This window comes from Oncorhynchus mykiss, chromosome 27, assembly GCF_057628025.1.
Source record: "Oncorhynchus mykiss isolate SJ-2025 chromosome 27, ASM5762802v1, whole genome shotgun sequence".
In the NCBI taxonomy this organism is placed as follows: domain Eukaryota; kingdom Metazoa; phylum Chordata; class Actinopteri; order Salmoniformes; family Salmonidae; genus Oncorhynchus; species Oncorhynchus mykiss.
Window position 1 is genome coordinate 22,247,441 of NC_143048.1, and position 21,061 is coordinate 22,268,501.

A 21,061-nucleotide genomic window follows, 5' to 3' on the forward strand; every position below is an offset into this window, starting at 1 on the left:
TTGGGTTTATGGCTAGGATAAAACCCCCCTCAGGATCTCTTTAAATAACATTAACTTTGACTGCATCCCAAATGGCACCCTATTCCATACATAGTGCAATACTTCACCAATAAGGCTCTGGTCAAAAGTAGTACACTTTATAGGAATTACGGTCCCACATGGGACGCAGACTTTGGCATGCAGCAGCCCTGATATAGGCTGTGTATGGATGTAGTGAAGACAGTATAAATCGCAATGGCTTTATGGAAAGCCGTACAGGGGCAGCTTTTCTGCCTGGTCTCTGAGCTGTGCCATGGGTCATGTACGGTCATCTCACCCAGCCAGCAGACTGCCTCAGCACAGCTCACAGCTTGGGCTGCCCCCGTCTGCTCCGCTCTACAAGGAAATCAAACAGATTACTCACAGGATAGGGCCTATAGTAACAGGCCTATGGAGTCCAGTCTTTGTGAAATAAATGTACCTCATTGCTTGCAGTTATTGTGTGTTTGTTGTTACGTTTCCTGAATCACATAATTCAAATGTAATGTGAAGAATGAAAGGATACCCAAAGGCAGAATAAGGTCAAGCAGTACACTGTAGTGCATGGAATTCTCCATCCTGTGTTCATTCTCTGAGCCTTTCGTTCAATCCCCTAATGAGACCAGCCAGACCTTCACAAGGGCTTGGTAACTGTCCAACAGCAGTCATAGAACTGGGATGTCTATGGTTGTGTGCATTCCAAATGGCACCCGTTTCCTAATGTAGTGCACTACTTTTGACCAGGACCCACAGGACTCTGGTCAAAAGGAGTGCACTATGTAGGGAATAGGGTGCCATTTGGGATATAACATAGACATCACAGATCTGATTCCTGCTAAAGGTATCAGGTTTTCCTCTAATCTTTTCTCTTTGTTTTCTTTGACTCCTTCAAACTCCGACCATGAGGGCCACTGGCTGTTCTTACAAACAGCAAACACTGGCATTGTGTCTTGGTTTGGAAAGTTTCAAGTTCAAGTATGCTTCCTTGTAGTTATATTAGTAGACATCGGTCAACTATGGCAGCCACAGGCATGAAAGATTATGGCAAAGATTGTGACATTTTTTAAAAGATGCAGTTGTTCCTGTCTATGTTTTCAAAGGGAACTTCCTTTTGGAGAGATGTCCCATGTGACCAGCTATGTGATGCAATTTAGGTGAAGTTCTGTAGACTACCTAGTAGCAAGTCAGATTTCACCACCATTTCATGAAAAATAATGTGTGGTACTCCCAACCTATTGTACCCTATCCATTGCAGGTTACACTGCACTAGATTATCTCTGCCTGTATCAAAGGCAATCATCTGGAACTAGCCAGCCATTTTGTTTTTCCCCCTAAAGCTGATGAGACTGAGTGAGGACATTTGCCCCATCTCAATGAAGACAATTCTGATGGAAAAACTGATGTTTTTGCAATAGACAAGAATAACATTTCAGCATTATGCCCACAACCAAAGCATGTATTTCAGTGGTCCAAACTCTACGTTTCCTTACTGTAGCCTAATTCACAATCATGAGTCCGAGATTAGATGGTGAGTGTAAACATCTCTTTCTAGCTGTCTGACAGCTTCTTCGACTGCGTTGTTTAGAGGGGAGGCGCTTCATATCTACCACCTAGGTTTTTGCTTCAGTACCGAATGTTTTCCTGCGCGACACAGTTGCTGCGCAAACGTTGGAGAGCTGGCTGAAAACATTTCATTCGCATGGAGTTCTCTCTCTGCTCACTTTGACGTTTTAGTGATATTGTTACATAATAATTCATTAATATTCTATTTATTTCCCACAAGGCTACGACTGTGAATTCTCTGCTTTGCCTAATGTTCAGAGTTTTAATCATCTGCAACCGCATGCCTGGAGTGGTTGGTGTGTTAGCAACGCGCTTGGAAAATCACCGCCTCAGGCAAAGTAAAGTGGTTTGGTAAGTTGGTTTTATACTCTATGCTATCAAATTTCTAGATTTTGTTTTATTCTTGTGAAGATAATATTTTATGTAAAACTCACATATTATGCAAAGCATAGCCTATGCATGTCTTTCTGAATGATTTTCTACAATATCTTATAGGAAACAGAGAAGGTAGGATATACTGCTTATCAAAGCCTGACAGTAGCCTATTAGTCAAGAGACCAAAACATGTTATCAAGCCTATATCGCTCTATATATATTCGCAATTCATTTGCATAATTTGTAGTTATTTTATTATATCCTGCTCATTTGGTGTGTGACTAAAAGGGGAATAATGTGTTTGCCCTTCAATCAAATAGACTACTGTGTGATTTACAGGACATTACAGAAATCACAAGTCCTTGTATTCTTGTTGTCTACTGGAATACTGTTCAACACATGGCATACACGCACACCTATTCACTTTGCGCGCACACACACGAGCGTGCACACACACGCGCACGTACACAAACAAACTGTAACAGGTTGAGGTTTCCACTCTATGAAAGTAGAAGGGATGAAAAGGAGAAGACTACTCAATGAAACAACCTTCCATAAGAAATACAGTTTCCTCTTTTCCATGTATTTCCAACCTCTTTTTTAATACTGTACAATGTCATAGTCTGATCATCACAGGTAATACTATACCTGTGACATAAATAGTAGGAGATTGTACAATACTCACTCACTCACTCACTCACCCCCATCGTGCCAGCTGGCCATAGGGCAGCAACAAAGGCTCTCCATGTTAGCAAATGCATTATAAATAAAGTGATACCTATCATATCATTTATACGGTATATTTTGCCACAACACCAATGTGTTCATTCTTTGTGTCTGTATCGACTAGAGAGAGAGAGGGATCAAATGATATACATTGAACAAATCAAACAGCATAGGCAAAAAAACAACAACAACATTTAAACATAGCCTTATCTTATGGTCACTCCTCCATAATGTCCTGTCATTAAATGAGCTGGTGCTGCAGGTGGCTGTAGTCCACTTCTCTACCTGGGAGAGAGAGGGACTTTAAAACCCCAGGGCTGGACTCCCTGTGTAGCCAGTTACACGGCAGCTTCCACAGACAAGCGACAAATTGGTGGTGTGAATGAGCAGCACCCAGTCGATGGTGTCACAGGGAGGTGGTACTCTGCTCAGACAGGTGCCAAGATAGCCTAACCCTGACCTCAAGTGTGAGGTGTCATCTCTGATATACTGGAAAACATACATAACCAACCAGACCAGATTCTCATCTAGCACTTCAAGTTAGGCTGAAGAGGTTCACTAATCGATGGCTGACCCGGTGAAACAACACATTTCTATGCATCTATCTGGTGTAAGTAACAACAATATATCATCTTTAAAAAAATATCAGAATCAGCTAAACGTATAAGTGCAGAGCCCTTTATTGTACATAGAAGGCTCTGGGTAGGTGTACAGTTTCTCACAGCTCCCATTTAGCGATAGAATAAAGAGTAACTCTGTGGGAACACTGTCTATGAGGGTGATGAGGGTAATATGGATTGCATTGTGGGAAAACAGCACACTGCTGCTTACATCCCTTTTTGTTCCATTCAGACAGCCACTTGTTGATTCAGGAATTTTCAGTGTTTTCAAACACGTCTTGTCCGGTGGGTGTGATTGTCATTGAGCTGCTAAGCTAGCTGCACATGCCCAGTTCAGATCTGGTTTTGAATGTCCACATTTGGTGTGGGAGAAGAGCCAATTTATGAGGCTCCATTTTCTCTGCAATGTCGCTCACATTCCCCATTCGTGCTGTCGGAGGTGGAACCAGACCTGCGCGAAATCTCCCCATGCAGAGAGAGAGAGAGTCGAGATGTGCATCAGAGAATCTGTGATGGGCCCTGTGTTGACAGGCCCTGAAACGCACACTGAGTGATGGGCTGTGTGTTTGCAATGCAGATGTAGGAGAGCCAAGTAAAGTCAAGCACCAGCCACATGGCAGGCCCGTGTGGTGAGAACGGGCCCTGATGTGCCTCCAAAGCGGATGGACAGATAGATATTAATGTTAACACTGTGGAAGGTGCTAACCACTTGTATAAGCATCCTGTAAATGTGTCTCAAGCTGCTCCCTCTCTCAGCTCTATTTTCCGCTGACATATTTATTCTGGAGAATTAAACGACAGAGCAGATTCGATTGACAGAGAGACATCTCTTTGCCAACATATAGTAGGCTCATTTCTGTGATAGCCCCTGCATAGTCTCCTTCTCTCCTCTTCTCCACTCCCTGCCTCCTCAGCCCCTCTGCCCAGGCCAAGCCAGATATAAATAGCCATGTGGATGGAGAGAATGTCAGCAAAGCCAGTGCCATGGCACATCAGCACTTTGGAAGAGCCAGGCAGGAGTTTTGTGCTTATTTCCTGTTTTTTCATTCCCTCCATTGCCCTGTTTTTGGCCGGCAGGTACTGCCTCACGCTGGTCACATGAGCTCTGTTTATACCTAGTTCTAACATGCAGCCTTTGTCCTGATCTTCAGGTGTTGATGATTAAAAGACGCATTTCGATCTGATTGTGATGAGATCTTATAAGTGTAAACAGACAAGATCAGGTCATGACAAAGGACGGATGTTAACCGCAGGTATAAACAGGGCTTGGGTCACTGCAGCAAAACAGTTAGCCTTTATTCTGACTATGGACTAAACTTAGCCTTAAAAAAGACGCACAAAATGAATCTCAGGCCAGTCGGTGTGTGTGGTATGTCCCAGGGGAGTCATGTACCTCAAAAATCTGAGGGCACACAACGTACGTAAGCATGCCGAGGGGGTGGTTTGATAATTTTGCTTTTTCAAACACCTGAAACAGCTTTTTCCTGCAATCTAGAGCCAATACTCATATCATACTATGTCAAAAATGTATTTTTCTGCATATCTAAGCATACCTCATATCTCAGCATACTTCCTGTTTGTATCCTCCTGACTGGTGCTTATTATGCTTCTCTCCATCTCTTCTAAAAATCTGGTAAAAGATTGAAAGGAATGTGAGTCTTATTCAGTACATTCAGTAATGCTTCAAAGGTCTACCAGCCTTGCCAGCAGGCATGCAAGATAAGATAAGATAAGCTAGCTACTCTAACTTGATTGACAGCCTGAAAGGTTGGGAGATTGGGAACCTATCTGGGTTAGCTAAAGCCAACTTCATAAAATTGCTCGGTGGACAGAAGTATTACAGAGAAACAATTTTTTTTCTGTTCATAAAGATAAAATAAATTAAAAGAAGAGGACAAATCTGAGGGGACACGTGCCTCTGTGCCCCCTATGGGCATATCCTGTCCACTTTCTCCCATTAAATGTAATTTTGAATCAGTCACTATCTGTCTATACACAGTCATAAACTGCTCCTAGTATTGCTGTCACTGCAGGTATTTTATCACCAGCGGCAACTGTGAGAAAGATTGTGGTCAGCTGCACCTAAGTGTTTCATGGCAACCACTGCATGTGTGAGCAGGCAAGGTGCAGACCAGAGTGAATGGTAGCTCGGGAACCGGGCTGAGAAGATTTCTATGCCGTTAGCATCGGAGGGGAATAGGATAGCAGGATGTGTATTAGTCCTGGGGAGGGAGAGAAGGCAGTGGGATAAGGGAGACAAACAACTTGCTCAAACTGGGCCATATAGGTTCATTGATGGGAATGCAGCCTCAGCCCCCAGGCAGAATGACATTCCTGTGCTGTGCACTAAAGCAGAAGGATATTCCTGTTACTACCATTAAAACTAAGCTCTCTGGTAGACAGCAGGCGCTATCTGTCCTGGTTAGTGGCATTATGATATGTGTGTGTGTCATACAGAGAGAACCTCAAAAAACAACCACATTGAGGTGGAGGGTGACATGGGGTGTGCAGGTGCTTCCAGCACAGACGGCAGATTTAATTCCTATTTAATGTGTTTGATTTGATCCGTGTGGCTTGTTAACCAGACTGTGGCAGAGAGGGAGAGAGACAGCTCCCCCGGCTAGTGTGCAAGGTGTGGATGGGATGGCGCACAACGGTGCAACAGTGTGTGAAGTAGTGCCTTAAGCTCTGTGCTCCCCCAGATAACTAACTTCAATTTAAATGCAGATGGATGAAGGGTCCTACTCATCAGAGACTGGAGCGATATGATCTGTATGTAGGAGATCTGGAGGAGCTGGTGTTGTGTATCTGCCTCCAGAGGACTAATGTCCATATGGTAGGTGGAGGCAGGGGGAGAGAGACAGACAGAGGGAGATATAGAGGGTCAGAGAGAAACAGGGGGAGTCAGAGAAAGACAGAGAGAGGCGGAGAGAAACAAGGAAGAGGGAGGCCAACCGAGTCAGGGGGAGACAGGAAGACAGGGGGAGACAGGGGGAGACAGGAAGACAGGAAGACAGGAAGACAGAGGAAGACAGAGGAAGACAGAGGGAGATAGGGAGAGACAGGAAGAGACATAGGAAGACAGAGGAAGACAGAGGAAGACAGAGGGAGATAGGGAGAGACAGGAAGACGGAGGGAGACAGGAAGAGACATAGGAAGACAGGAAGACAGAGGGAGACATAGGGAGATACGGGGAGACAGGGAGACAGGAAGACAGAGGGAGATAGGGAGAGGCATAGAGAGGCATAGGGAGACAGGGGGAGATGGGGAGAAACATAGGAAGACAGGGGGAGATAGGGAGACAGGAAGACATAGAGAGGCATAGGGATACTTTATTTTCTATTTTTATTTTACCTTTATTTAACTAGGCAAGTCAGTTAAAAACAAATTCTTATTTACAATGACGGCCTACCAAAAGGCAAAAAGCATCCTGTGGGGACAGGGGCCTGGGATTTAATTTTTAAAATAAATACAATATAAATATAGGACAAAACACACATCGCAAATAGAGAGACAACACAATTCTACATAAAGAGAGACCTTCGACAACAACATAGCAAGGCAGCAACACATGACAACACAGCATGTTAGCAACACAACATGACAACAACATGGTAGCAACACATGGTAGCAGCACAAAACATGGTACAAACGTTATTGGGTATAGTCAACAGCATAAAGGACAAGAAGGTAGAGACAACAATACATCACAGAAAGCAGCCACAACTGTCAGTAAGAGTGTCCATGATTGAGTCTTTGAAAGAAGAGATTGAGATAAAACTGTCCAGTTTTCAGTGTTTGTTGCAGCTCGTTCCAGTCGCTAGCTGCAGTGACCTGAAAAGAGGAGCGACCCAGGGATGTGTGTGCTTTGGGGACCTTTAGCAGAATGTGACTGGCAGAACGGGTGTTGTATGTGGAGGATGTGGGCTGCAGTAGATATCTCAGATAGGGGGAAGTGAGGCCTAAGAGGGTTTTATAAATGAGCATCAACCAGTGGGTCTTGCGACAGGTATACAGAGATGACCAGTTTACAGAGGAGTATAGAGTGCAGTGATGTGTCCTACAAGGAGCATTGGTGGCAAATCTGATGCCGAATGGCAAAGAACATCTAGCCGCTCGAGAGCACCCTTACCTGCCAATCTATAAATGATGTCTCCGTAATCTAGCATGGGTAGGATGGTCATCTGAATCAGGGTTAGCTTGGCAGCTGGGGTGAAAGAGGAGCGATTACGATAGAGGAAACCAAGTCTAGATTTAACTTTAGCCTGCAGCTTTGATATGTGCAAAGAGAAGGACAGTGCACCCTCTAGCCATACTCCCAAGTACTTGTGTGAGGTGACTACCTCAAGCTCTAAACCCTCAGAGGTAGTAATAACACATGTGTACACCATAGGGAGACAGGGAGAGAAAGGGGAAGACATAGGGAGACAGGGAGAGACCGAGGGAGACAGGGAGAGACCGAGGGAGACAGGGAGAGACCGAGGGAGACAGGGAGAGATCGAGGGAGACAGGGAGAGATCGAGGGAGACAGGGAGAGACCGAGGGAGACAGGGAGAGACCGAGGGAGACAGGGAGAGACCGAGGGAGACAGGGAGAGAAAGGGGAAGACATAGGGAGAGACCGAGGGAGAGACAGAGGAAGACGGGGAGAGACAGAGGAAGACGGGGAGAGACAGAGGAAGACGGGGAGAGACATAGGGAGACGGGGAGAGACATAGGGAGACGGGGAGAGACATAGGGAGACAGGGAGAGAAAGGGGAAGACATGGAGGGACCGAGGGAGACCGAGGGAGACAGGGAGAGACCGAGGGAGACAGGGAGAGACCGAGGGAGACAGGGAGAGACAGGGAGAGACAGAGGGAGACAGGGGGAGACAGGGGGAGACAGGGAGAGACAGGGGGAGACAGGGGGAGACAGGGAGAGACAGGGAGAGACAGGGAGAGACAGGGAGAGACAGGGAGAGACAGATGAAGACAGGGAGAGACAGAGGAAGACGGGGAGAGACAGAGGAAGACGGGGAGAGACAGAGGAAGACGGGGAGAGACAGAGGAAGACGGGGAGAGACAGGGGAAGACGGGGAAGACGGGGAGAGACAGAGGAAGACGGGGAGAGACGGGGGAAGACGGGGAGAGACGGGGGAAGACGGGGAGAGACGGAGGAAGACGGGGAGAGACGGAGGAAGACGGGGAGAGACGGAGGAAGACGGGGAGAGACGGAGGAAGACGGGGAGAGACGGAGGAAGACGGGGAGAGACGGAGGAAGACGGGGAGAGACGGAGGGAGACGAGGAAGACGGGGAGAGACGGAGGAAGACGGGGAGAGACGGAGGAAGACGGGGAGAGACGGAGGAAGACGGGGAGAGACGGAGGAAGACGGGGAGAGACAGAGGAAGACAGGGAGAGACAGGGGAAGACAGGGAGAGACAGGGGAAGACAGGGAGAGACGGGAAGACAGGGAGAGACAGAGGAAGACAGGGAGAGACAGAGGAAGACAGGGAGAGACAGAGGAAGACAGGGAGAGACAGAGGAAGACAGGGAGAGACAGAGGAAGACAGGGAGAGACAGAGGAAGACAGGGAGAGACAGAGGAAGACAGGGAGAGACAGAGGAAGACAGGGAGAGACAGGGAGAGACAGGGAGAGACAGGGAGAGACAGGGGAAGACAGGGAGAGACAGGGGAAGACAGGGAGAGAAAGGCGAAGACAGGGAGAGACAGAGGAAGACAGGGAGAGACAGAGGAAGACAGAGGAAGACAGGGAGAGACAGAGGAAGACAGGGAGAGACAGGGAGAGACAGAGGAAGACGGGGAGAGACAGAGGAAGACGGGGAGAGAAAGGGGAAGACGGGGAGAGACAGAGGAAGACGGGGAGAGACAGAGGAAGACGGGGAGAGACAGAGGAAGACGGGGAGAGACAGAGGAAGACGGGGAGAGACAGAGGAAGACACGGAGAGACAGAGGAAGACGGGGAGAGACAGGGAGAGACAGGGGAAGACAGGGAGAGACAGAGGAAGACAGGGAGAGACAGAGGAAGACAGGGAGAGACAGAGGAAGACAGGGAGAGACAGGGGAAGACAGGGAGAGACAGGGGAAGACAGGGAGAGACGGGAAGACAGGGAGAGAAAGGCGAAGACAGGGAGAGACAGAGGAAGACAGGGAGAGACGGAGGAAGACAGGGAGAGACGGAGGAAGACGGGGAGAGACGGAGGAAGACGGGGAGAGACGGAGGAAGACGGGGAGAGACGGAGGAAGACGGGGAGAGACGGAGGAAGACGGGGAGAGACGGAGGAAGACGGGGAGAGACGGAGGAAGACGGGGAGAGACGGAGGGAGACGGAGGGAGACGGAGGGAGACAGGGAGAGACGGAGAAAGACAGAGGAAGACAGGGAGAGACAGAGGAAGACAGGGAGAGACAGAGGAAGACAGGGAGAGACAGAGGAAGACAGGGAGAGACAGAGGAAGACAGGGAGAGACAGGGAGAGACAGGGGAAGACAGGGAGAGACAGGGGAAGACAGGGAGAGAAAGGCGAAGACAGGGAGAGACAGAGGAAGACAGGGAGAGACAGAGGGAGACACGGAGAGACAGAGGAAGACAGGGAGAGACAGAGGAAGACAGAGGAAGACAGGGAGAGACAGAGGAAGACAGGGAGAGACAGAGAGAGACAGAGGAAGACGGGGAGAGAAAGGGGAAGACGGGGAGAGACAGAGGAAGACGGGGAGAGACAGAGGAAGACGGGGAGAGACAGAGGAAGACGGGGAGAGACAGAGGAAGACGGGGAGAGACAGAGGAAGACGGGGAGAGACAGAGGAAGACGGGGAGAGACAGAGGAAGACGGGGAGAGACAGAGGAAGACAGAGACAGAGGAAGACAGGGAGAGACAGAGGAAGACAGGGAGAGACAGAGGAAGACAGGGAGAGACAGGGGAAGACAGGGAGAGACAGAGGAAGACAGGGAGAGACAGGGAGAGACAGAGGAAGACGGGGAGAGACAGAGGAAGACAGGGAGAGACAGAGGAAGACAGGGAGAGACAGAGGAAGACAGGGAGAGACAGAGGAAGACAGGGAGAGACAGGGGAAGACAGGGAGAGAAAGGCGAAGACAGGGAGAGACAGAGGAAGACAGGGAGAGACAGAGGAAGACACGGAGAGACAGAGGAAGACAGGGAGAGACAGAGGAAGACAGGGAGAGACAGAGGAAGACAGAGGAAGACAGGGAGAGACAGAGGAAGACAGGGAGAGACAGAGGAAGACAGAGGAAGACAGGGAGAGACAGAGGAAGACAGGGAGAGACAGAGGAAGACAGGGAGAGACAGAGGAAGACAGGGAGAGACAGGGGAAGACAGGGAGAGACAGGGGAAGACAGGGAGAGACAGGGGAAGACAGGGAGAGACAGGGGAAGACAGGGAGAGAAAGGCGAAGACAGGGAGAGACAGAGGAAGACAGGGAGAGACAGAGGAAGACAGGGAGAGACAGAGGAAGACAGGGAGAGACAGAGGAAGACAGGGAGAGACAGAGGAAGACACGGAGAGACAGAGGAAGACGGGGAGAGACAGAGGAAGACGGGGAGAGACAGAGGAAGACGGGGAGAGACAGAGGAAGACGGGGAGAGACAGAGGAAGACGGGGAGAGACAGAGGAAGACAGGGAGAGACAGAGGAAGACAGGGAGAGACAGAGGAAGACACGGAGAGACAGAGGAAGACGGGGAGAGACAGAGGAAGACGGGGAGAGACAGAGGAAGACGGGGAGAGACAGAGGAAGACGGGGAGAGACAGAGGAAGACGGGGAGAGACAGAGGAAGACGGGGAGAGACAGAGGAAGACGGGGAGAGACAGAGGAAGACGGGGAGAGACAGAGGAAGACGGGGAGAGACAGAGGAAGACGGGGAGAGACAGAGGAAGACAGAGGAAGACAGGGAGAGACAGAGAGAGACAGAGGAAGACCGGGAGAGACAGGGAGAGACAGGGAGAGAAATGGGAAGACAGGGAGAGACAGGGGAAGACAGGGAGAGACAGAGGAAGACAGGGAGAGACAGGGAGAGACAGAGGAAGACGGGGAGAGACAGAGGAAGACGGGGAGAGACAGGGAAGACGGGGAGAGACAGAGGAAGACGGGGAGAGACAGAGGAAGACGGGGAGAGACAGAGGAAGACGGGGAGAGACAGAGGAAGACGGGGAGAGACAGAGGAAGACGGGGAGAGACAGAGGAAGACGGGGAGAGACAGAGGAAGACGGGGAGAGACAGAGGAAGACGGGGAGAGACAGAGGAAGACGGGGAGAGACAGAGGAAGACGGGGAGAGACAGAGGAAGACAGGGAGAGACAGAGGAAGACAGAGGAAGACAGGGAGAGACAGAGAGAGACAGAGGAAGACAGGGAGAGACAGGGAGAGACAGGGAGAGAAATGGGAAGACAGGGAGAGACAGGGGAAGACAGGGAGAGACAGAGGAAGACAGGGAGAGACAGGGAGAGACAGAGGAAGACGGGGAGAGACAGAGGAAGACAGGGAGAGACAGGGAAGACGGGGAGAGACAGAGGAAGACGGGGAGAGACAGAGGAAGACAGGGAGAGACAGAGAGAGACAGAGGAAGACAGGGAGAGACAGGGAGAGACAGGGGAAGACAGGGAGAGACAGAGGAAGACAGGGAGAGACAGGGAGAGACAGAGGAAGACGGGGAGAGACAGAGGAAGACGGGGAGAGACAGGGAAGACGGGGAGAGACAGAGGAAGACGGGGAGAGACAGAGGAAGACGGGGAGAGACAGAGGAAGACGGGGAGAAACAGAGGAAGACGGGGAGAGACAGAGGAAGACGGTGAGAGACAGAGGAAGACGGGGAGAGACAGAGGAAGACAGGGAGAGACAGAGGAAGACAGGGAGAGACAGAGGAAGACAGGGAGAGACAGAGGAAGACAGAGGAAGACAGGGAGAGACAGAGAGAGACAGAGGAAGACAGGGAGAGACAGGGAGAGACAGAGGAAGACAGGGAGAGACAGGGAGAGAAATGGGAAGACAGGGGGAGACAGGGAGAGACAGAGGAAGACAGGGAGAGACAGGGAGAGACAGAGGAAGACGGGGAGAGACAGGGGAAGACAGAGGAAGACAGGGAGAGACAGAGGAAGACAGGGAGAGACGGAGGAAGACGGGGAGAGACGGAGGAAGACGGGGAGAGACGGAGGAAGACGGGGAGAGACGGAGGAAGACGGGGAGAGACGGAGGAAGACGGGGAGAGACGGAGGAAGACGGGGAGAGACGGAGGAAGACGGGGAGAGACGGAGGAAGACGGGGAGAGACGGGGAGAGACGGAGGGAGACGGAGGGAGACGGAGGGAGACAGGGAGAGACGGAGAAAGACAGAGGAAGACAGGGAGAGACAGAGGAAGACAGGGAGAGACAGAGGAAGACAGGGAGAGACAGGGGAAGACAGGGAGAGACAGGGGAAGACAGGGAGAGACAGGGGAAGACAGGGAGAGAAAGGCAAAGACAGGGAGAGACAGAGGAAGACAGGGAGAGACAGAGGAAGACACGGAGAGACAGAGGAAGACAGGGAGAGACAGAGGAAGACGGGGAGAGACAGAGGAAGACAGAGGAAGACAGGGAGAGACAGAGGAAGACAGGGAGAGACAGAGGAAGACGGGGAGAGACAGAGGAAGACGGGGAGAGACAGAGGAAGACGGGGAGAGACAGAGGAAGACGGGGAGAGACAGAGGAAGACGGGGAGAGACAGTGAGAGACAGAGGAAGACAGGGAGAGACAGAGGAAGACAGAGGAAGACAGGGAGAGACATAGGGAGACACATAGGGAGAAACAGAGGAAGACAGGGAGAGAAAGGGGAAGACAGGGAGAGACAGAGGAAGACAGGGAGAGACAGAGGAAGACAGTAACAATCTTCTGGTTCCACTTACTGGAAGCCACTGTGTGACCTGTTACAGGAATAAGTCCCCAGCCCAGTGCATATTTTTAGTTTGCTGTGTTGTTCAGTTTGTTCTTGTTAGCCTCTCCTGTGCTGTGATGGGGCATCTGGCTCTCTAGCTCCAATCCATAAATGCCTTCGAGGCGTTTTACAGCCACTGACCCACCACCATACCTTCCCTGAGGGGGTAAAAAGACCCTGGCTGGTACTGGCACTGCAGGCCACACACCCATCTCTCTCTCCTGGAAAAGCGATGGATGACTTGGCGCAACATTTGCCATAGACAGAACTGTTCTGTCACAGCACAAGGTCATCCAAAAAGATCAATATACCTAATTTGATGAGTCATTGCAAATAGCTTTAATGGCACCATCCGATGTAATTGTGTAGGTAACTTCCAAAATAATGGAAACATTTGAGTAAATGAGGGATACCAAGTATATTGAAAGCAGATGCTTCCACATAGGTGTGGTTCCTGAGTTAATTAAGAAATTAACATCCCATCATGCTTAGGGTCATGTATAAAACATGTATAAAACATGCTGGGCAGGCCATTATTTTGATCCCCATAGGATGACAATGCCTCCATTCACAGGGCACAAATGGTCACTGAATGGTTTGAGGAGCATTCAAATGTCAACCATATGCCATGGCTGTCTCAGTCACCAGATCTCAACCCAATTGAACACTTATGAGAGATTCTGGAGTGGCGCCTGAGACAGCATTTTTCCATCATCAACAAAACACCAAGTGATGAATGGTGTCGCATCCCTCCAATAGAGTTCCAGACACTTGTAGAATCTATGCCAAAGTGCATTGAAGCTGTTCTGGCTCATGGTGGCACAACGCCCTATTAAGACACTATATGTTGCTGTTTCCTTTATTTTGACAGTTACCTGTATGTTTGCCAGTTGAATAATTTATTTTTATATATAAATGGAAAAAACTGATGCCCAATTTGGTCTGAAATTGGGATGTGTGCCTTTGTTGTTTCAGGTGAATCTCCTGCTGTCTGCTTCTGCTGTTCCAACATGACCTCAGGCCTCTGAAGACCTTTCTGTTATTCATCCTCCTGCTCTCTCTGTACCAATCTCCTGTCACTCTTACTCTATTCTACAATGGGTTCCCGCAGTCAAGGCAGCTTTTTCCACCATCACCACCACCACCACAGCTCGGTGGTGCCTACGGCCGTGCCAAGGCTTCTCACAGAGAACAGCAGTCTGCTAGGGGGCATCGCCCAGATCACCCCCAACCTCTTCCTGAGCCGGGGAAACGTGGCGTCCAACCGCAGCCTGCTGCTGTCCAAGGGCATCACCTGCGTGGTCAACGCCACTATCGAGCTGCCCAACTTCAACTGGCCCCACGTGGAGTATGTAAAGGTACCCCTGGCGGACATGCCCCACTCCCCCCTCTCCCTGTACTTCGACAGCATAGCTGATAAGATCCACAGTGTGGGGAGAAAGCGGGGGGCCGTGTTGGTGCATTGTGCTGCAGGGGTGAGCCGCTCAGCCTCCCTGTGCCTGGCCTACCTGATGAAGTACCACCGTGTGTCTCTGGCCGAGGCCCACGCTTGGGTCAAGTCCCGCCGGCCAGTCATCCGGCCCAACGGGGGCTTCTGGCGTCAGCTCATCGACTACGAAAGGAAGCTGTTTGGCAGGAACTCTGTGAAAATGGTACAGACACCTTACGGGGTGATACCTGACGTCTACGAGCGGGAGCGCAGGAATCTGGCACCCTACTGGGGCCTGTAGAGGAGAGCTGGGGCCTCGCCAATGGGAGGGAAGGAGACTGAGATTAGAGTGAGCAGGGCGGATGACCGACTCTGTTGCATCCCAGTCCTTCTCCCCTCCAGTCCTCCAGGGCTGCCGGTTCATGCATGTTCCCCCAGCCAGAGATGCAGAGTGAGATGAAGCGTGTGACTGTCTGTCTTTGTGAAGCTTAATTAATGAATGCATTGGGATGTAGGGAGTCTTAGTAATCAGTCACTACACTGCAGACTGGTTACTGGTGGGTGATGCTACACTACACTGCATCAACCCCCATCTGTCTGTCTCTGAGAGGGAGCAAGCCCTCCTCAAGTCTGGAATCCTCAGGACCAAAGGAGTAACAGAACCACGACCAAGCCAGACCCCAGATCAGCTGAAATGGCCAGACCCAGACTGTGACTTTGGAGTCTAGCTTGACTCCCCAGACTCCAAAGAACAAGAGCATTCTGGGAAGGTGTAGGTGGTGCTTTAGACTCAGCAATTCTGACAGGCAGCGGTGTGACTCACTGAAGTCCAGTCCCGACGTAAAGTCATGTGATAGTTTTGTGCCAGTTTTGCTGTTGTCTTTAATGTGAGAACTAGCAGCAGTCCTGTTCTGAGTTTAAAACTGTACAGAAATGTTTTGACAAATTGAATTATGCTCTTGGGAGATATTTGAAATCAAGAAAATAAAATATATGGTGCCCAATGAATATTTAAAGCTGTTAGTGTATACACATTTTTAATCAATACATCTAAGGTTTAGTGTATACACTTAAAGGTCCCTATTTACTATGGGGATGATATTGCAGAATATACTGTACTGGTACTAATATTGTACAATATTATGCTGTTTTAGAATGTCACCACCCTCTGTTAAGAGGAAGACAGTACTGTGTTAGAGACTTGGGAGAAACACTTTCTATTTCCCTCTTTTTGCCTCATATTGATGTTTAAGTGAAAAGAGGTCCTAGAAAGAATACAACCAGAGAGTCCTGGCCTTAACTGGTGTACTGTCATTGATAAACCTTCCTCTTTTTGGGGTTTTGGAAGAAGTCTATACTCTATACATGAAAAGATTTTAGATAAAATACTAATATTACTGTAGCAAGTGAACAATGCCCTTGTCACAGGTGTAAGCAGAAAGCCAAGTTTACATGAATTTAGTGCTCCATTCAATCTATCGCTGAAGCGTTACAGATTGTGCAATAGAAATGTAAAGGTCATTTCCGAATATGCAGCGTTTACCGTGAATGCAGTCTCTGCGGACATTGCCTTTACATTTGTATTACGCTGTAACTCTGAACTTCCACGATACGGATTGAATAGAGCCCTTAGTTTCATACCCTAAGGCATTGAATGATTGACAAGCTAATGTAACTGTTTGTGTTTGAAATTTATGACAAAATAAAATAAATTACTGATATGCATTGTCAGTTTATACTTTGCCTTGTAAATATGGAATAATACTGAAGCAGAGTAACATAATGGATCCAGATACAGTGTGACTGCACTAGTGTATATACAAAATATAATATATACACTGGGATTACCAAACATTAGGAACTAATATTGAGTTGCCTTTTGCCCTCAGAACAGCCTCAATTCGTCGGGGCATGGACTCTACAAGGTGTCGAAAGCATTCCACAGGGATGCTCCTCCCCTTCATCTACACTGATTGAAGTGGATTTAACAAGGGATCATAACTTTCACCTGGATCCACCTGGTAAGTCTATGTCATGGAAAGAGCAGGTGTTCTCAATGTTTTGTTTATGGAATGTTTCGGTAAGAATTTGGGGGACATTTTCAAGTCCCTTACTCAAGCACCTGATTCCTTTTTTGTTTTAGCTGGGCTCTTATTTTTTTATTTGATTGATAATGGTCAATATTCATCCTTGGTGTTGGTAAAGTCATCATCAGTTTGAGAGCTAATCAGTTAATTGTAACTGACCATGTAGATACTCATTGTAATATTCATAGTGATACTCACGGCCATGACATTGTTTGTCAGGTTTATTATTCAGACCAGTGGCGAATAAAGACGTAGTGAGGTTAACAGGACAATCAGTTTAGAATAATTGCAGCATTTTTCACTTTTGATAGATCCTGTTAAAGTCCTGCTATCCAGCCGTGCCAACAGTGAGGTTGGAATGATTATAACGTGGCTCTCTATAGCAACAAGAAGTTGCTGTAAAACATGATTGAATTTCATGGCTAATTTCAAAATGTACATTCCTACAACTTAACCGTGTGCTCTCTGTGTTTCTGTGACTTTAAATGTCTTTAATAGAGAGGTTGATATAAAAGTACTCTGTACAGCAGCCCCTTCAACAGAAGACCATGGGTGCATCCCAAATGGCACCCTTATCCCTATATAGTGCACTTTGTTTGACCAGAGCCCGATGGTGTCTGTTCGCAAGTAGTGCTCTAGAAGGGGAATAGGGTGTCATTTGATTTGGGATGCAAACTATTGATGTTACTCACAACCATTTCCCCACAGAAGTCTTCAGATGGCACAGAAACGGTCTTCATTTGGCATGGCCACAGAGAACCAGACAGACAGTGATGGGGACTGTCTTGTGGCCCATTCTACTGAGGGATCTCCAGAATGGCCTACACAATAAACACCATTAACCACCCAGACACTGCCTCCATCAGATGACAGGCCAGGCATGATGAAGATGCAGGAGGGATGGATCCAAGTGATACATTTCTGTACCCGCTTGCTTTCCCCAATGGATTGACGCTCTGTGTGTGTGTGTGCGTGTGTGTGTGTGTGTGTGTCTCTGATTCTCAGGGAATAGTTAGACATCCTAGAGTAAACACATCTTTCATTAGCAGAATATGACTATTAATCAGGAAACCAGTAAGCAGAGCGATCTACATCACCCTGAACATCAAAGGCAGTAGACTGGGCAACAGTGCCGTAGTGTGGGCCATGCGGAACAAACTGCTGTGATGAACTTGGATGAGATGTCATTAGGCTGTAGGAAGGAGATGTGACCTGCCTGCCTGCAGATTATTTTGCTCTGCAGAGCTTGGAAGGTTGCACCCACACTGAATTTGTCTCTTAGAAGATCCTCCATTTTAAATTAGAATATGATTAAATGCAAACGATGTGAACAAGCAAATAATATTTCTCATGACACTAACATAGCAGTAATAGTAGTTATGTTATGTTGCATCGCCTCTCTGTAAAAAAGGAAAGCGTTCCTATTCCATCAACCTTGAACTTGAATTGATGCCCTGAACACTACAGATGTAGAATCTTAATTTGAGACAGTTTGTTACAGCAGGAAATGTGAATTAATTAATTATGTGCATTACAATTCATGGATATTTTTTGTAGAGGTTGATATTTACGTTAGGGAACATCAAGTGTCAAATGTTAGTGTAAATTACAAACTCTAGAAGCCTTTTAAAACCTTGATTTCACGACAAGTTTGCATTTCCTGCTGTGCAAGTAAATTCTCAAAATAGTGATCAAATTAAGATCCTACATCTGTATAATTCGATTTAGTGTTTTAATTCATTTTAATTAAAGCAGCTTATACTGTTTTTTTCCTGGTATATATCATGCTTTTCTATTTACTAACCAGGTACAGACGAGAGCATAGCCACAATATTCGGACAAATAATAATCACGCTTGTCACACCATTGATGGCATAAGAGAAGACTGCCTAAAAGGGACATGATCTAAAAGGGGTCACTTTGTGTGACAATACCTTGACAGTGAATTAAAACTACAGTAACCTTGGTAACCATCACCAATGGCAACGGTGCTGTTAGCGATGAATATTAACACTTAATCAATGCCTGGGCACAGTAATCAATTGCTGTGGCAAGTGGGCGTTGTGGAGGAAAAAATGGTGGAAGAGGAAGAGGAAGAGAGAGAGAGAGTGTATTGTATGAATGATAGACTGAGTTCATGTGCATTTGAAATTGAAAGTCAATAAAAAAAATTGAGACAGAATGTGATGGGTGAGGAATAGCTCAAGCATCATCAAAGCACTGTGACAAATACAATTTGATTGGATATATTTGTCCATTACGAAACACTCTCTGTGTGTTCATTCCAAAACCATTTGGTACAACGACAATCATGGATGTTTCGGGAACCGATCAAAGAATTCTTGCTCCTTCTCCATAGTCATATAGTTAAAGATTGAAGTTCAATCGAGAGAGAGACTAAGTAATTCAATTTAAGCAGGGTTGGATAAAGTCATTCTTTATCAGTCAGCGTTTGACTGTGATTCTAGCCTCTCTTCGAGACTGCCTTTCACTCCTCTATCCATTCCCTTTTAGAATGAACTCACTGGGTTGTCTGGTTCCAACTATAGAAAGGACATAGATGCTGAATACTGCTATCTATTTGAAAGAAAACATTTATAATAAATGAATGATTAATACATAGTAAGGAATTCTAATAGTTCCATCTTGTTATAGTTAAACTGAACAATTGAAAGTGTCTATAGGAGATATGACAAATCTTGTCCGTGCTTTCTTCAAATACCCATATTTGACCAGACTTGGTCAACTGAACAGGGGTTTCAAATCATTCATTTCAAAGTACAAGATCTTGGACACTCAAGTGAAAATATTCACAGATCTCAAGCCCTTTATGCCTCAAGCCTTTGAACATCTGCAAAACTACAGCTTAGTCTAAATTACACCCAGATTAGGCTGTGAACACTAGCTTTTATGGCCAATAGGATTACAAAGACAACAAAAATTATCTAGGGACATCAAAGTAATAAAAATACTCGCTAGAGAATTAACGATAAAGGCAATTATTTATATCAGGTGACTGACAATGGGCAGAAAATATGAAAGAGCCTGAGGCTGAAGAATAGCAGTCAACACAGTAGGGTAGCACTCCCATTCTCCCGAGGTGATCCTCTGAGGCACAGCCCAGCAGACAATACTAGGCATGAAGACAGGACATGGGGAGAGACGGGTGGATATGCATTTCAAATTTACACAGCCTTATTATTCAATAATTGATTTGTAATTTTCTGTAATCCAACAGCTCACAGTGAGTAGAGGACACGACAGAGAGAGGAATTCATTTTCAGCAGGATGTTCAATTAGGGAATGGTGAGAGATAAAATGTATGTTGGAGAACACACACACACACCTGTCCTGGACACACGAGACAGAATGATAATGAGACTGGTTCCATACATGGTGCCACTGTAGGCATCTTTTTCATTTGATTGTTTTAGCGCGCTGTCCTCCAGCAATGGCCCAGCAGGCTTGTCTGATGATAATGTACACTGCTCAAAAAAATAAAGGGAACACTTAAACAACACAATGTAACTCCAAGTCAATCACACTTCTGTGAAATCAAACTGTCCACTTAGGAAGCAACACTGATTGACAATACATTTCACATGCGGTTGTGCAAATGGAATAGACAACAGGTGGAAATTATAGGCAATTAGCAAGACACCCCCAATAAAGGAGTGGTTCTGCAGGTGGTGACCACAGACCACTTCTCAGTTCCTATGCTTCTTGGCTGATGTTTTGGTCACCTTTGAATGCTGGTGGTGCTTTCACTCTAGTGGTAGCATGAGACGGAGTCTACAACCCACACAAGTGGCTCAGGTAGTGCAGCTCATCCAGGATGGCACATCAATGCGAGCTGTGGCAAGGTTTGCTGTGTCTGTCAGCGTAGTGTCCAGAGCATGGAGGCGCTACCAGGAGACAGGCCAATACATCAGGAGACGTGGAGGAGCCCGTAGGAGGGCAACAACCCAGCAGCAGGACCGCTACCTCCACCTTTGTGCAAGGAGGAGCACTGCCAGAGCCCTGCAAAATGACCTCCAGCAGGCCACAAATGTGCATGTGTCTGCTCAAATGGTCAGAAAGACTCCATGAGGGTGGTATGAGGGCCCGACGTCCACAGGTGGACACACCGTGCAGGACGTTTGGCATTTGCCAGAGAACACCAAGATTGGCAAATTCGCCACTGGAGCCCTGTGCTCTTCACAGATGAAAGCAGGTTCACACTGAGCACATGTGACAGACGTGACAGAGTCTGGAGACGCCGTGGAGAACGTTCTGCTGCCTGCAACATCCTCCAGCATAACCGGTTTGACGGTGGGTCAGTCAT

The 21,061-nt window shown here is 47.6% G+C and overlaps 1 protein-coding gene across 1 annotated transcript; it reads left to right on the top strand.

Annotated features, from left to right (window-relative positions):
- Positions 1-1,334: 1,334 nt before the first annotated feature.
- On the top strand, positions 1,335-16,371 carry dusp14 (dual specificity phosphatase 14). The gene is made up of 3 exons (XM_021587973.3): positions 1,335-1,546; positions 1,802-1,932; positions 14,197-16,371. Exon 3 carries the CDS (start codon positions 14,319-14,321, stop codon positions 14,949-14,951), a length of 633 nt encoding a protein of 210 aa, XP_021443648.1. The 5' UTR covers positions 1,335-1,546; positions 1,802-1,932; positions 14,197-14,318; the 3' UTR covers positions 14,952-16,371.
- Positions 16,372-21,061: the final 4,690 nt, after the last annotated feature.